Consider the following 17984-nt stretch of genomic DNA (forward strand, 5'->3'; position numbering starts at 1 on the left):
CCATCAACCCTATCTATCCATTTCATAATTTTAGACTTCTATCAAGTCTCCCAGCAGCTTCTGCCACTCCAGAGAAAACAACCCAAGCTTTTCTAGCCTCCTTTATAGCTTATACCCTCTAATTCTGTCAACATCCTGGTAAACCTCTTCTGCCTCTCTAAAAGTCTCCACATCCTTCCTATAACGCGGTGATGAGAATTGATTGCAATACAATCAATGCAGCCTAACCAAAGTCTTATAAAGCTGTAACATGACATTCTGATTCTTGTACTCCATTTTCCCACTAATAAAGGCAAGCATGTCACATGCTGTCTTTTACTACCCTATCTACTTTTGTGGCCACCTTCAGGGAGCTCTGGACTTGAACCCCAAGATCCCTCTAAACGTCAATGCTGTTCAGAGTCCTGACATTATCTGTAAATACATTTCTTTAACATCTGATATCCCAAAGTGCAACACCTCACATTCATCTGGATTAAACTCCATTTGCCATTTCTCTGCCCATATTTGCAATTAATCTATATCCCACTGTATCCTTTGACAACCTTCTACACCATCCACAAACCCACTCATTTTTGTATCGTTATAAACATCAGAGGTCCCAGTGTGGATCCCTGTGGAACACCACTAGTCTGAAAAACGCCTTTCTACTACTACCCTCTGTCTGCTTTGGGTAAGCCAATTCTGAATCAATGATGGCAAGTTACCTCTAATCTCATGCATCTTAATCTTCTGGATGAGCTGACCATAAGATACCTTGTCAAAAGCCTTTCTAAAATCTATGTAGATTTTGTCACCACCTCAAAAAAAAATGCAGTGAAGTTACTAAGATATGACCGGCCATGTTTTTCCAAATGAGCATAAATTCTATCCCTAAGATTTTTTCGAATAGCTTCCCAACCACCGATGTGAGATTCACAGCTCTATAGTTTCCTGAAAGATCCATATTTTCCATCTTGAACACAAGGACATTAGCTACTATTCAGTCCTATGGGATCCTTCCAGTAGCTAATGAGGACACACAAAATTTAGTCGAGAGCCTAACAGTCTCCCCTCTTGCCTCTCTCAATGACCTGAGGTAGATACCATCAGGCACTGGGGACATCCACCTTTAATGCTTTTCAAAAGACCCAACACCACTTCCTCCTTCATCTCAAAAATCCTAGCATATTAACATGCTCCACAGATCTCACTATCCTCCATATCCTGAATGAATACTGACACAAAATACTCATTTAATATGTCACTTACACCCACTGCCTCCAAGCACAAGTTTCCTTTATTTTGTTTATGTGGTTCTACCTTCTCCTTAGTTATCCACTTGTTTTTAATGTATCTATAGAATACCTTGAGATTCTGTTTAACCCTATGTGCCAGTGTCATTTTGTGGCCCCTTCTTCCTCTACTAATTCTCTCCTTGAGTTCTTTCCTGCTTTCTTTAAATTCCTCAAGGATCCTATCCAATTTAAGCTTCCTAAACCGTACATTTAGACAGATAGAAGCGATGAGGAATTTGCAACAGTATGTGATGGATGGCAGTTATAGGAAGAGGGGAAAGTCTCAGATACAGTCACGTAGATGGGTTAACTCCAGGAAGGGTGAGAGAGGTCGGCACCTAGGGCAGGAGTCTTTTGTGGATATACCCATTTCAAACAGGTATGCTGTTTTGGAAAATGTAGGGGGTTGATGGATTCTCAGGGGAACGTAGCACGAACAGCCAAGTTTCTGGTATTGAGACTGGCTCTAATGCAACAAGGGGTACGTCGGCTTCCAAGAGATCAACTGTGTTTGGGGATTCTGTAGTCAGAGGTACAGACAGATGTTTCTATGGCCAGCAGAGAAAAAGCAGAATGGTGTGTTGTTTCCCTGGTGCCAGGATCAAGGATGTATCAGAGGGTGCAGAATGTTCTCATGGGGGAGAGGGGCCAGCAGGAGATCATTGTCCACATTGGAACCAATGACATTGGAAGGAAAAAGGTTGAGACTCTAAAGGGAGATTACAGAGAGTTAGGCAGAAATTTAAAAGGAGGTCCTCAAGAGTAGTAATACCTGGATTACTCCCAGTACCATGAGCTAGTGAGGGCAGGAATAGGAGGATAGAGCAGATGAATGTATGGCTGAGGAGCTGGTGTATGGGAGAAGGATTCACATTTTTGGATCATTTGGAATCTCTTTTGGGGTAGAAGTGATCTGTACAAGAAGGATGGATTGCACCTAAATTGGAAGGGGACTAATATACCTGCAGGGAAATTTGCTAAAGCTGCTTGGGAGGATTTAAACTAGTAATCTGGGGGGGGGTGGGACCCAGGGAGATAGTGAGGAAAGAGATTGATCGGAGACAGGTACAGTTGAGGACAGAAGTGAGTCAAACAGTCATGGCAGGCAGGGACAAGGTCAGGCTAATAAATTAAACTGCATTTATTTCAATGCAAGGGGCCTAATAGGGAAGGCAGATGAACTCAGGGCATAGTTAGGAACATGGGACTGGGATATCCTAGCAATTATGGAAACATGGCTCAGGGATGGGCAGGACTGGCATCTTAATGTTCCAGGATACAAATGCTACAGGAAGGATGGAGAGGGAGGCAAGAGAGGAGGGGGAGATTTGAGGGCAGAGCAACAGGTGTGATCTATATGGACTTCAGTAAGATGTTTGACAAGGTTCCCCATGGGAGACTAATTGGCAAGGTTAGATCTCATGGAATACAGGGAGAACTAGCCATTTGGATACAGACCTGGCTCAAAGGTAGAAGACAGAGGGTGGTGGTGGAGGGTTGTTTTTCAGACTGGAGCCTGTGACCAGTGGAGTGCCACAAGGATTGGTGCTGGGCCCTCTACTCTTTGTCATTTACATAAATGATTTGGATGTGAGCATAAGCGGTATAGTTAGTAAGTTTGCAGATGACACCAAAATTGGAGGTGTAATGGACAACAAAGAGGGTTACCTCTGATTACACCAGGATCTGGACCAGATGGATGGGCTATTGGGCTGAAATGGCAGATGGAGTTTTATTCAGATAAATGCGAGGTGCTACATTTTGAGAAAGCAAATCTTAGCAGGACTTATACAGTTAATGGTAAGGTCCTAGGAAGTGTTGCTGAACAAAGAGACCTTGGAGTACAGGTTCATAGCTCCTTGAAAGTGGAGTTGCAGGTAGGTAGGATAGTGAAGGTGTTTGGTATGTTTTCTTTTATTGGTCGGTATATTGAGTACAGGAGTTGGGAGGTCATATTGCGGCAGTACAGGACATTGGTTAGGCCACTGTTGGAATATTGCGTGCAATCCTGGTCTCCTTCCTATTGGAAAGATGTTGTGAAACTTGAAAGGGTTCAGAAAAGATTACAAGGATGTTGCCAAGGTTGGAGGATCTGAGCTGCAGGAAGAGGCTGAACAAGCTCGGACTGTTTTCCCTGGAGCGTCGGAGGCTGAGGGGTGATCTTATAGAGGATTACAAAGTTATGAGGGGCATGGATAGGATAAATAGAGAAAGTCTTTTCCCTGGGGTCAGGGGGTCCAGAACTGGAGGACATAGGTTTAGGGTGAGAGGGGGAAGATATAAAAGAGACCTAAGGGGCAACTTTTTCACGCAGAGGGTGGTACGTGTATGGAATGAGCTGCCAGAGGATGTGGTGGAGGTTAGTACAATTGCAACATTTAAGAGGCATTTGGATGGGTATATGAATAGGAAGGGTTTGGAGGGATATGGGACCGGAGGCTGGCAGGTGGGACGATACCTGAACTCTGATTAGCTCTTTAAACAGCTCCCCCATGTTAAATGTGGACTTACCCGATAGTAGTTCTTCCCAATTAACAGTTCCTCGTTCCTACTTGTGTAATTTGTTCCCCCCAAATTTGGTACCTTCCTGTCAGGTCCTCACGTATCCTTATTCATAGCTATTGTAAAACTTAAGGAGTTGTGATCATTTTTTCTGAAATGCTCTCCCACTGAAAGATCAGTCACCTAGCCAGGCTCCTTAGTCAATATATTTAGAGTATGGCCCTTTTTCTATCCACCTACTGTTTCCAGAAACCCCCTTGGATGCACTTAACAAATTCTGCCCCATCTAAGCCTCTTGTTGTGAGGGAGTCCCAGTCAATATTGGGGAAGTTTAAGTCACTCAATATGGCAACACTTAAACCTATGTCTTCTCGTTCTGGACTCTCCCACCCCAGGGAATTTCTGGAATTGAAAACTAGTGTTGGTGATCGTGGCCATTGTCAATTCTCATTTTTTTTTTTCACACATCTTTCAATAATCTACATCCATATTTGTTTCTCAATGTCTCAGTGGCTATTGGAGAGCTATTTATTGTTGTATAAACCTATCAGAGTCCTTGCACCCGTCTTATTTTTGAGCTCTGCCAATATTGCCTCAGTGGACGAGCCATTTGTCTTATTCTGGATGGTTTCAACAATCTTGAGTGATGATCGAACTAGTCTCATCTCTGCAATTGGAGTGTATTCACCCAATAATACACCCAACTAAAGCCTTGCTGATGATGAACAGACTTTGGAGAATAAGGAGAAAAGTTGTTCACTGCAGAATTTCCACCTTCTGGTGGGATATGGATGTTTTTAATGCTTTGTTAATTGCTCCCTCAACCTGTCCTATCATTTTTGATGTACATGCACATCTTAGTCCCTCTGCTCCTCCACTGCCTTTACAATTGTACTCTTAAAAATATCACCAATTAGGTACATTAGATGCATTCACTGTTGAAAGCTTGGAAACACGACAGCTAATTTGTGCTCCTGAAGTTTCTAAGGACTGCAGTGGTGTTTGTTTTCAAGTTTTTGGTTATGGGAATAAATACTGGCTAGGACTCTGAATACCTCTCATGCTGTGATGAATTTGCTGCCCATTTGCTTACCTAGTAAATTATCCAAGGCTTTGAAATTAGCAATAAATAATCTGTCACTGAGACTTGGTTGCCAAAGCGTTGATTGTTCAATGATCTCACTGAGGCAGCAGAGAAAATGTTTTTGGGTTCAAATGTTATCCAGTGTTCCTTGCTTATTTGTTATTGTGAGTGTGTGCGCACACGGACATGTGAGAGGGATTGAGCATAATAACAGTGACACCCCATATAAACGAGCACTCTGCTTCCACTTGCTATTGATTTTTCCACCTGAAGTAAAGCCTCTTTTTCTTTTCAAGGTACTGGAGGCTAATCAAGTTCTGTTGTGCATGTCACCAAATAGGTGACCTATAGAGAAGAAAGTAAGACAGCAAAGTAAAATAAAAACACAGCTGGATGATGCTGTGATCCAATCTTTTTGAAGCGCCAACATGCAATATTGATGAATTCTCGAATCCAGTTGCTGTGTGTGCAGGCACACGTCTGCTTATTAGGGGAGAGGTGGGAGAGGGAGGTCAGTATAGGAGGGAGCCCATCAAAGGGCCAAAAAAAAGCAGCCCTCGTCACTTTCATTGTTAGGGACATGAATAGCCAAAAGTCAAAAACCTAGTCCTCCAAACAATCAGTTCAATTAGCACAGCTTCCCATCTTGCCACGTGTCGTCCCTACTAAGTGTCTATATGTACCTTCCATGTAAACAATATTGCTTGCCTGATATTCTCATTTTGTTATTGTATCCTTTTTTTAAATTCTCGTTTCTTTCATTCACCTATCCAATTGAATCTTCAATTTTCAATGTTCAAAGTTTTCTACCTCTACCATTGACATCGCAAAAACTTGTGCAGCTTTCCAAGTCTGAGTGTAGAGTTTTGTTTAGTGTTCTGTTTGAAGCCTCTTTTTCTAACTTCTTAACTGCTGGAATCAACCTGCGTCTATCTATCCAGGTTCAGGTTGAGATAATTTAGCCACCCCAGTCTGTTCTGCTACACCTTTCCATTCATTTTTGGAGTAGAAGTGCCACTGGCAAGGCCAGCATTATTGCCAATTTGTGATTGCCCTTGAAAAGTTGGTAATGAGCCCCCACTGTCCATTAGGTTTACATTTGATCTGCATGTTTTTGAGGAAACTGTCATTGGGTGGGCTGGTTGTAGGATGGGGGAGTCTTGTGGAGTGAACATTTTGTGAATAGTTGCTTCCTGACACCCCTCCTAGCTCTGATTTTAAGATATGCCTTCTTGTTCTGGACTTTGCCCACTGATTTAGACAATATTTCAATAGCAACATCTTGTATGTGTCTTTGAACAGCGAGTTTGAGCAAGCAAATCAGGTCATGAGTTTCATGTCACAATTTCTACGTAATCTGTTTGGCTGACCATTTGTTTATCTCTACAAGATCAGTTTTAATCCAGGTGCAGAGTATGTTCACTTAAATAGATATGTAAACATGCTTTCCTTTGAATACTTGCCTAACCTACATTTAAATGTTGACGTGGTTTCAGCTTCAGGCACCGACTCCTGCATTGCACATCAAATTGGTAATCAGAATAAATGAATACTAGAAATCTGAATGGAAAAGATGGAAAGTTTTCTGAATTGAGGGGAATTTGTAAATACTTAAAGGGGAGTTAAATTCCAGGAAAGAGTTGGGAATTGAGACTGATTGTTGTAACTCTTTTGAAAGAGCTGTAGGACAGAGCCAATGGACCAAATGATTTTTGGTCACACCATTCCGTGATCCTCTAAGCAATACACTGAGTTGTTTGTTGTGCCTGTGAAAACGTCACGTAAGGATTACTGGTCTGTGATTTTTTTTCCTCTCTTTTGCAATATCTTCCTTTGGAAAGGGGTATAATTCTGCTCCTTTTCCAAATATGCATTGATCGGAGGTGGTTAATTGTTGTTCTCATTCTCTTTTCTCTAGGAAGAAAGAATCTGCCACAACGAAGAAAGACCGTGTAACTCATTGCCTAACTATATGTGAAAACATTGTGGCGCAGTCTCTTAGGTAAATTAGTTGCATTTTAACATCTGTTGAATTTCTGCTCATGAGTTACTCATTTGCACTTTTCAAATGGGATGAAAGTGACTTTTGAAATGACCCACTGAATTGAATTAACAGTATTGTTGTGTGAATCTCCAAATAAATCTCCTAATCCTTTGAGATCAGTAGAGTCTGGATTTCCTTAGAAAAAAGCAATCAAAAAGGAGATACCATGGATATTATTGCAGGGGCCTGGTGGTATTATCACTGGGCTATTAATGCAGAGACCCAGGTAATATTTGGAGGATCCTGGTTCAAATCCTCCATGGCAGGTGGTAGATATTGAATTTGTACTTTTTAAAAAGGTTCTCTAGAATTGAGAATCTAATGATGGCCAATGAATCCATTGTCAATTATTGGAAAAGCCCATCTGGTTCATATCCTTTTAAGGAAGGAAATGCCTAAATGTGACTGCAGACCCACAGCAATGTGGTTGACTTGTAATTGCCCTCTGGGCAATTAGTGATGTGCAGCAAGCTTTGGCCTAGTCAATGGTGCTATCATCCCTGAATGAACACAAACAAATGAACAGAATGAAAGGGGAATCGGTTGAGCAGAAAGATATTGACATAAACTAATTATCAAAATAGGTGGTGAAACAGAAATAAGTTTAAAAACATTATGAAGTATGAAATAAAATAAGTGTACTATAAAAACAAATGTACTATTCTGCAAGCGAAAATATGAATCCGAGGCTAGGAACCTGGCTATTAAGAGGCTTGCAGGATAAACTCTCAGATAATAACAAAATCACCAAAATATTGACTAATTATTTACCCTTAGCATTTACCACAGAGGCCAGCAATATGAATGTGACATTATTATAAAATATCACAAAGACATAGGAGCAGTTATATGTAATATATTATATAATCCAAACAGACTGGATTATATAACTTCCAGTTGGCAATGGTGGCATATTGGTAATGTCATCAGCAATCTTGAGGCCCAGGCTAATTTTATGGGGTCACAGGTTCGAATCTTGTCGGGCAGGTGATTAAATTTGAATTCAATAAAAACCTGAATTTACAAGCTCGTTTTAATCATGACACTGTTGATTGTCATAAAAAGCCATTTGATTCACTTTTAGCGAAATATATTTAGGGAAGACAATATGCTGTCCTAATTCAGTCTGGTCTACATCAGACTCTAGATCTGCAGCGATATGGTTGCCACTTACCTAGCAAACCATTTGTTTGAAGGCTAATTCATAGGCAACAAATGTGGCATTGCAAGTGAGATGACATGCATGAATGAAAAGAAAAATTGAAGGAAGATGCAGTAGAGGCTCTGTAATAGAGGACTGATGGCAGCTAATGTTAATTAAAAATGATGATTAAATCCAAGGAGCATTTACCCAGTTATTTTTGCATCAGTCACTTGTTTAATGTTTGAACAGTACATAGACACAGGGTAGGACATTAAGCCCTTCGAGCTTGTTCTGCTTTTCAGTGAGATGATGGCTGATTGTGGCCTAATTCCATATACCTGCCTTTGGCTTGTATCCTTAATACCTTTGCTTAATATCTCAGCACAACTGTATATTGAAAATGATATTTCATATGAACTAAGGTAGTACGGGCTGAGGTTAGAAACAGGAAAGGAGATGTCACCCTGTTGGGAGTCTTCTATAGGTCTCTGAATAATTCCAGAGGTGTAGAGGAAAGGATAGCAAAGATGATTCTCGGTAGGAGACAGAGTGACAGGATAGTTGTTATGGGGGCCTTTAACTTTCCAAATATTGACTGGGAATAATATAGTTCAGGTACTTTAGATGGGTCAGTTTTTGTCCAGTGTGTGCAGGAGGGTTTCCTGACGGTGTGTAGACAGGCCAAGAAGGGGCGGGCCACGTTAGATTTGTAACGAGTCCGGCCAGGGACTGGATTTGAAGGTAGGTGAGCACTTTGGTGATAATGACCACAGTTCAGTTATATTTACTTTAGCGATGGAAAGGGACAGGTAAACACCTGAGGGCAAGAGCTACAGCTAGGGGAAAGGCAATTACGATGCGATCAAACAAGATTTAGGATGGGGATGGAAACTGCAGGGAATGGGCAAATAGAAATTTGGAATTTTTTAAAGGAACAGCTAATGTGTGTCCTTGATAAGTATGCACCTGTCAGACAGGGAGGAAGTTGTCGAGTGTGGGAGCTTTGGTTTACTGAGGAAGTTGAATCTCTTGCCAAGAGAAAAAAAACGAGGCTTATGTTAAGATGAGATGTGAAAGTTCAGTTAGGGTGCTTGAGTTACAAGGTAGCCAGGAGAGACCTAAACAGAAAGCTAAGAGGAGTGAGGAGGGGACTTGAGATGTTACTGGTGGATAGGATTAGGAAAAATACTTAAACTTTTTATAGGTATATAAGGGATAAAAGAATGACTGGTGTAAGAATAAGGCCAATTGAGGACAGTAGTGGGAAGTTGTGTGCAGAATCAGAGGAGATGGGGAAGTGCTAAATGAATATTTTTCATCTGTATTCGCAGTGGAAAAAGACAATGTTGAGGAGAATACTGAGAAACAGTTACGAGACGAGATGGGATAGAGGTTCACAAGGAAGAGGTGTTAGAAATTCTGGAAAGTGGGCCAGATGGGATTGATGCTATGATTCTCTGAGAAGCCAGGGAGGAGATTGCTGAGCCTTTGATCTTTATGTTGGCATTGTCTACAGGAATAGTGCCAGAAGACTGAAGGATAGCAAATGTTGTTCCCATGTTCAAGAAAGGTACTAGAGACAACCTTGGTAATTATAGAACAGTGAGCCTTACTTCGGTTGTTGATAAAGTGTTGGAAAAAGTTATGAGATCAGGATAGTCAACAAGATTTTGTGAAGGGTATGTTGTGCGTCCAAACTGTCTTGAGTTCTTTGAAAAGGTGACCAAACAGGTGAGTGAGGGTAAAGTGGTTGATGTGTATATGGATTTCAGTGAGGTGTTTGATCAGGTTCCCCATGGTATGCTACTGCACAAAAAATGGAAGCATGGGATTGAGGGTGTTTTAACAGTTTGGATCTGAAATTGACGAGCTGAAAGAAGACAGGGTGGTAGTTGATGGGAAATGTTCATCTTAAAGTTCAGTTACTAGTGGGGTACTGCAAGGATCTTTTTTGGGTCCACTGCTGTTTATCATTTTTATAAATTACCTGCATGAGGGCATAGGAAGAGTTAGTAAATTTGCAGATGACACGAAGGTCGGTAGAGTTGTGGATAGTGCCAAAGGATGTTGTAGGTTACAGAGGGACATAGATAAGCTGCAGAGCTGGGCTGAGAAGTGGCAAATGGAGTTTAATGGGGAAAAGTGAGGCGATTCACTTTGGAAGGAGTAACAGGAATGTAGAGTACTAGGCTAATGGTAAGTTTCTTGGTCGTGTAGATGAGCAGAAATATCTTGGTGTCCATGTACATAGATCCCTGAAAGTTGCCACCCAGGTTGATATAGTTGTGAAGAAGGATACTGTGTGTTAGCTTTTATTAGCAGAGGGATAGAGTTTCGGAACCATGAGATCATGCTGCAGTTGTACAAGACTCTGGTGCGGCCGCACTTGGAGTATTGTACACGGTTCTGGTCACCGCATTATAGGAAGGATGTGAAAGCATTGGAAAGAGTTCAGAGATTTACTCGGATGTTGCCTGGTATGGAGGGAAGTTCTTACAACCAAAGATTGAGGGACTTGAGACTGTTTTCATTAGAGAGCAGGAGGTTGAGAGGTGATTTAATTGAGACATATAAGATGATCACCAGGTTCAACTGGGTGGACAGAGCCTTTTTCTGAGGATGGTGATGGCTAGCATGAGGGGACATAACTTCAAATTGAAGGGTGAGAGATACAGGACAGATGTCAGACATAGTTTCTTTACTCAGTAATAGGGGCACAGAATGCACTGCCTGCAACTGCCTTATGTTCTATGATATCATCACAGATTCCAAAAGGGAAACCATTTGATTAATGCTACTGAATTATTTGAAGAAATAACATTTGAGTTTTCAGATATTACTGTTTACTAAGATGAGAGCAAATGGAGTTTGGTGATAGCAGAATGAGTAGCATTCCTGATGAAGGGCTTATGCTCGAAACGTCGAATTCCCTATTCCTGAGATGCTGCCTGGCCTGCTGTGCTTTGACCAGCAACACATTTTCAGCTGTGATCTCTAGCATCTGCAGACCTCATTTCTTACTAGATAGCAGAATGAGTAGCAACTTGGCCAAAAAAAAACAGTCACAAAAGTGCAGAAGGAGACCATTCAGCCATAATGTCTGCAGTGACTCTCCAAAAAAGTTTTATAACTTAGTACTATCCTCTGGCCTTTTCCCTGTATCTTAGCTGATTTATTTCTATTTAGATAATCATCAGTACTCTCTTGAGTCAGTGTATTCCAGGGAACATGTTCAAGAGCAAAATAGTCTTTTAACATCACATTTGGCGCTTTTGTCAGTTGTGTTAAATCTGTAGCCCCTTATTCTTGATTCTTTTACGAGGCACAACATTCAGTGGCTAAGTATTCAGGCTAGCAAAAGGTGGATAGGGGTGCTTCACAGGGTTCAGTGCTGACAGGAATGGCTGACACTGCCATTCTCAATTTATTGTATATTTAGGCTTGAGACTCTGGATTCAGAATAAGATGTTGCAATTTGCAGACAACATGAAATTGGGATATGGCAATGAGTTTAGAAAACGCTACAGTTGCAGTTCATGATCTTCAAGCGATAGAGCTGTATTTTTACAGTTCAGTGATATGTTGAATGTGTGTTGTAATATCTTCGAGGAGAAAGTGAGGTCTGCAGATGCTGGAGATCAGAGCTGAAAATGTGTTGCTGGAAAAGCGCAGCAGGTCAGGCAGCATCCAAGGAACAGGTGATTCGATGTTTCGCGCATAAGCCTGAAGAAGGGCTTATGCCCGAAACGTCGAATCTCCTGTTCCTTGGATGCTGCCTGACCTGCTGCGCTTTTCCAGCAACACATTTTCAGCTCTGATGTTGTAATATTCCTGCTTGTGCAAAAGCAGCAAAATTTTTCAAATCTGAGTAGCATCACTTGAGAACTGTGGTGTTCATTGAGACTTTGTCAAACATAGGTCAATGTGAACATTCTTAATGCCTCCTTCCTTAATGCTATAACCTCTCCTAGCTTTACAACAAGCAAAGAATCCTGTGTACCTCCAATTCTGACTAATTATGCTTCCCCAAATTTATTTTGTTTCACTTCAGCTTCTCATGTTCTATGCTCTGGAATTCTATCGCTGATCTGTTTTCATTTTTCCATTTCCTTTTTAATCTTCTCAGACAGTTCTTAAACCTCCCTCAAGCATGGTCTATCATAATCTCTCCTTATTCAAAGTTAATCGGTGTCAAAGTTTGTTTGCTGGCATTAGCATGCTATGTCTTATTGTATTTCATTCTGTTTAAGGAACTTAGCAGATGAGAAAATAATTCTTTTATGACTAGAGAGCAGCTCTAATCGTGCTGAATTTATGGACAAATGCCAGCCTTTTCATCCAACAATACTTATTTGCATTTTTTTTTCAGAAACTCACCAGAATTTCAGAAGTTATTGGGGATTGCTATGGAAATGTTTTTGTTGTGTTGTGATGACGCAGAGTCGGATGTCCGGATGGTAGCAGATGAATGCTTAAATAAGATTATTAAGGTAAGTTACTTCTTAGACATCTCTTCTACTTGAGCATCCCAATAGTTAGTCCCTGTCAAGCAGCAGATTTCAACATGAATTGGATTGTTTCCTGGACTTGCACAAGGAAGGGGAGTGAGTAAGAGAAATCAGAGTTCACAGCACTGACCATCTCTGAGCTAAGCTGTGTTTCCCATCAAAAATAGTCCAAGGAATAACAGTTTGGAGGTTTATCAACTAAGATTTTAGCAAATCTACCCACTGCTTTGAAACTGCATTGCTTGTGTCCAGTAATAAGAAAATGAATAGTTTGTCATGTTTATTGGCAAGCTTATAGTCTGCTTTTAGAACCTACGTATTGCATCAAGTAGCAGGATGATTAGTCAGTTTACACTGACACTTACCGCAGCGGGTATCATCCAGTACAGTGCATCCTTTTTTTGAAATTGAAATTGACGATGGAGATACATGGTCAGGGTGTTTTGTCTCTCACCATTGCAGAAACTAAAAGAAAAAGTTGCCTTATGATTACATAATTTTGACTCCAAGTTAGATGTTTGTAAAAGGCTAAGAAAATTCTGGGACAAATAAATTGGGTAGATATTAGAAAAGAGACATATTTAAAGGCACTGGGGGCACTGGGTGGAGCAAGATGTTGGAATTTGTTTCCTGCAGTGCAAAATTATGCTAAGTGGAAACTATTGAAATATATATTCATGACACTTTCTGTTTTAGCAGGCCTTAACTGACTCAAATTTGCCTCGATTACAACTGGAATTGTATAAAGAAATTAAAAAGGTAAGTAACAGTTTAGAGAAATGTTTCCTGTAAATGAATCGAAGTAGTAATTATATGCAACCAAGGTTTTGTTGGTGAGTTTACTGTAACATATTGTCCATGGGCTGTTTTTTAAGTCCAGCTTCGCAAAGATAGTTTTTGGGAATGGAATGTGTAGTCAAATTTTAATCATTAGGTAGTGCATCAGTCATTGTGTTGGTCAGCTCTAAAAATTTCTTGCGTGTTTATTTTAAAGATAAGTATTGGCTTTTAGTTAGTGTAAGCATTAAGTTCAAATTAAGTGTTGCAGACTGTGTGTGATGAAAGGTATGTGATTTATATTTGTTAATTTTTTAAAAGTGGATTTTAACCTGGTGGCATATAGGTGTTGGTTTTAATTTTGTGAAAAAGGTTTGCGAATTAATTGGCTAGTTTTTATGCAGTTGTGATTTTAAAATCAGTGTGTGTGTCAGAGAGCAGGTTGGCAAGAATTCTGGCATGTTTACATTGTGTCAGTTTGTAGTGTGAGAGAAAACATTTTAAGCCATTAGCTTATCAGAGTATTTTTCTTGGGGGTTGGGGAGGAGGCAGAGGGGGATGGGTGGATGGAAAAAAGCCTTTTGGCAGCAGTTTGAACGTGGTCTGAATGGGGTCAAATGCAAATGTAGTCTTTTTTAGAAAACGTCATTGTTGAGGGCAGTTAAGGGTTTCAGTTTGTGTAAACTTCCTGACCAGGAGAATTTGGTTAGAAACATGCATTGATCATGACAAGTCTGAGGCAGTCTAAGCTGAATTGTTTGTCAGGGAATAAACATTGCAGCTCACAGGACAGGCACCGAGAAGAAGTAAAGTCAAACCACCATTCTGATAGGGAAAGGAAATTTCTCTGGATTTGGGTTAACTATAAAATGCAGTGTGTTTTTAAAACCTTTAGAACTGTTTTATTTACACAGCTTGGTTTTTCTTTTTTAAAGATTTTTGTTTGATTATTAAAACCAAATCTGTAACCTCGTGTTCCGGTGAAATACTATGTTCAAGTATAGTTTGTTTCTATTAATCAATATTCCACGATTTGACTTAGTCCTATCTGATATTACTATCGGACATGATAGCATTTGCCCTAATGCCTAGCTGTAAATATTAGAGGTGATGTTTGAGTGTAGGGACTTGTCAGGGACTGAGTCAAAATGATTGAACAAAGAAAATTTACAGCCCTTCGGCCCTCCAAGCCTGTACCGATCTAAATCCGCTGTCTAAACCTATCGCCCAGTTCTGAAGGATCTATATCCCTCTGCTCCTCTCCTACCTGTGCATCTGTCCAGAGGCGCCTTAAATAAATACTGTGCCTGCCTCCATCTCTGCTGGCAACGTGTTCCAGGCATCTACCACCCTCTGTGTACACTACTTTCTGCATGTATCCCCCTTAAACTTTTCTCCCCTCACCTTGAACCTCCTCTGCACCCTTTCCAAAATGTCCACATCCTTTTGGTTATGTGGCGACCAGAACTGTACACCGTATTCTAAATGTTGCCAAACCAAAGTCCTATACAATTTTAGCATGACCTGCTGGCTCTTATACTCATTACCCCGCCCGATGAAGGCAAACTTACCATATGCTGCCTTGACCACTCTATTCACTGGGCAGCCATGTTCAGTGTACAATGCACTTGAACTCCCAATCTCTCTGCTCATGAACTTTTCCCATGAATCTTCTATGTACAGTATAGTCACTCTAGAATTAGACCTTCCAAAATGCATCACCTCACATTTGCCTGGATTGAACGCCATCTGCCACTTCTCCGCCCAATTCTCCAGTCTGTCTATATTCTCCTGTATTCTTTGACAGTCCCCTATGCTTTCTGCCACTCCACCAATCTTTGTCATCTGCAAACTTACTGATCAGTCCACTAATGCCCTACATCCAGCTTTGGGTGAAATGGTCAAAATGATATGGGTGTAATGGTTAGCAATGTCATTGAATTTAAATAACTATTGTTAGCCTGTATGTTCCAATTTTATCTCCTTTGTGGTTTAAAGTTGAGTAGCATTGAAATGATCAGAGTGGGGAATTGAAGCAATTTCATTTGGGGAAGTTGAGAAGATGTTGTATAAGTAGGTATAATGATGCACAATAACTAGATTTTCCAGTTTGTACATGAGCTATGATTTATCTGGCATCTCCAAGCTTTTATAGTTGGAAGTTTGAAACAAACTTCATCCTCTTATTCCAGAGTAGCACTTGAGAGATCCTGTCAGGAGCTTAGAGCTTCCCAGAGCGATTTTTATTCAGCAGATGTACATTTGTAATGCGGGAAATGCAACAACCAGTTTGAATACAGTAAGCTCTTTTGAATAGTAATAAGATAATGCAGAGTGGATAATCTGTTTCAATGATGTTCATCGAGAGAGAATTTATTTGCTAGGAGAGCAGAAACCACTCCCATGTTCCCCCTTTTAAAATAATACTCTGGAATGTAGTCGGTCTACCCGAGAAGATAGGCAGGACACCTAGTTGAAAGTCATATCTGAAAGGTGACATCTCCAACATTGTAGCAAATTTCCCAATATTGCCTGGAAATGTCACCTAGATTTTTGTGCTTGGAGCTCGAGGAAAATAATGCACAGTAACTGCATTTTGTTAATAAGATTTGATGTGACATATCTTACCTGTGCTCCTCAAAGTTTTTGTATTTGAAAGTTTTTCTTAAAACATTCTTGGGATGTGAATATGCTAGCACTTAAAAGGAAACAATCAAAGGCAAGAGTGCTGCCCACTAAACCACAGCTGATGCACGCCTGTGGCGAAAGTGAGGACTGCAGATGCTGGAGATAAGAGTGAAGATTAGAGTGGAGCCCTTCCCGACGAAGGGTCGATTTTTATTTATTTTTTTTCCTGTTCCTCTGGTGCTGCCTGACCCACTGTGCCTTTTCAGCACCACTCTAATCTTGACACATGCATGTCCTTGGTTCTCCTTCAGAAGGTGGTAGTGGATCACATTCTTGAATACTGTAGCCTGTTTGTTGGTGCTTCCATTTTGTGTTTAATATAGAGTTTCAGAATTTAAACCCAGTGAGTATGAAATATTGGTGATGTTTCTATGGCAGAAGTGGTGGGGAAATACAAGCACTAGTTTTCTCTTGCTATCCTGTGTACTTGTCTTTCCAATGGTTGAGTTCTCTGTTTTTTGGAAGTTTCTGTTTTCAACACATAATCAGATGCTAGTTGAGCAAATGTTCTTTTATCCCCTTTGTTACACAGAATGGTCCACCAAGGAGTTTACGGGCTGCACTTTGGAGATTTGCTGAGCTGGCTCACCTTGTTCGTCCACAGAAGTGTAGGTCAGTTCTGTGTGTGTGTGTGTGTGTGTGTGTGTGTGTGTGTGTGTGTGTGTGTGTGTGTGTTTTAGTTGGTTTCTGCTGTCTTCAAGCTGGAAAACTGTTCCAGATTCCTGTTGTCTTTCTGTTAAATCAAACTTAATTTGTGTTTTTGTGTTTAAAATCTGAAAACCTACAATACTTGAAATTCAACTCTGCCCATCACTTTAGCACTTACTTACAGTTGAATTCAACCTCTCCAAACTGTTGTAAACTCTAATAATGTTTTAAAGCATCTTGAGTGAACACCGAACGTTACAGCACAGTAGAGACCCTTTAGCTCTCTGGTTTCACAGGTCGGCGTAAGAGTCTGAAGCCCATCTAACCTATACTATTCCATTATTGTCCATATGTTTATCCCCTGACCATTTAAATGCCCTTTTATGTTGGCAAGTCTATAACTGTTGCAGGCAGGACATTCCATGCCCTTACTATGCCCTGAATAAAGAACCTACCTCTGAAATCTGTCCTATATCTGTCACCCCTCAGTTTAAAGCTGTGCCCCCTCATGCTAGTTATCACCATCTGAGGGAAAAGCTCTCACTGTCCACCCTATCCAATCCTCTGATCATCTTGTATGACTCTATTAAGTCACCTCTTCATCTTCTTTTTAACGAAAACAGCCTCCAGTCTCTCAGCCTTTCCTCAAAGACCTTCCCTCCATGCCAGCCAACACTTGGTAAATCTCCTCTGCACCCTTTCCAGTGCTTCCACATCCTTCCTATAATGCAGCGACCAGAACTGTTCGCAATACTCCAAGTGCGGCCACACCAGAGTCTAGTACAGCTGTAGCATGACGTCAGGGCTCCGAAACTCAGTTCGTCTACCAATAAAAACTACCACGTCGTACGCCGCCTTAACAACCCTATCAACCTGGGTGGAAACTTTCAGGGATCTATGTACATGGATGCAGATCTCTCTGCATGTCCACACTTCCAAGAATCTTACCATTAGCGCAGTACTCTGTATTCCTGTTAACTGGTTCCAAAGTAAATCACCTCTCTCATTAAACTCCATTTGCCACTTCTAAGCCCAGCTCTGCAGGTTATCTATGTCCTTCTGTAACCTGCAACCTCCTTCAGCACTGTGTAATGCAAAATTGTTCATGAAACGAGTATAGTGATTAACTTCAAGTCTTTGTGAGCACGTCCAATTTGAGTATTTTATCCTATTCCATCCCTTGTTATGCCTTTAAATCTGTGTCTTCTGTGCCTGAAAGTGAAGAACAGTCAACACCTAGTAGATAGAAAGGCTAATCAGAGTTGTTTTGTTGAGTACTTTTAGTAGTTTGTATTGTCTTCCCTCGTTTTTG

At 40.8% G+C, this 17984-nt stretch overlaps 1 protein-coding gene across 9 annotated transcripts in view; it reads left to right on the top strand.

Annotated features, from left to right (window-relative positions):
• The window catches only part of htt (huntingtin), a 244085-nt gene that overhangs the window by 12661 nt on the left and 213440 nt on the right, over positions 1–17984 (top strand). For 5 of the 9 annotated variants that reach the window (XM_060834685.1, XM_060834714.1, XM_060834704.1 and 2 more), the window contains exons 2-5: positions 6782–6865; positions 12421–12541; positions 13256–13318; positions 16557–16636. In XM_060834685.1, coding sequence (XP_060690668.1) covers positions 6782–6865; positions 12421–12541; positions 13256–13318; positions 16557–16636 — 348 coding nt within the window. The remainder of the gene's footprint in view (positions 1–6781; positions 6866–12420; positions 12542–13255; positions 13319–16556; positions 16637–17984) is intronic. The other 4 variants (XM_060834695.1, XM_060834748.1, XM_060834756.1 and 1 more) reach the window with 1 other exon arrangement.

This window comes from Hemiscyllium ocellatum, chromosome 2 (assembly GCF_020745735.1).
Source record: "Hemiscyllium ocellatum isolate sHemOce1 chromosome 2, sHemOce1.pat.X.cur, whole genome shotgun sequence".
Lineage (NCBI taxonomy): Eukaryota > Metazoa > Chordata > Chondrichthyes > Orectolobiformes > Hemiscylliidae > Hemiscyllium > Hemiscyllium ocellatum.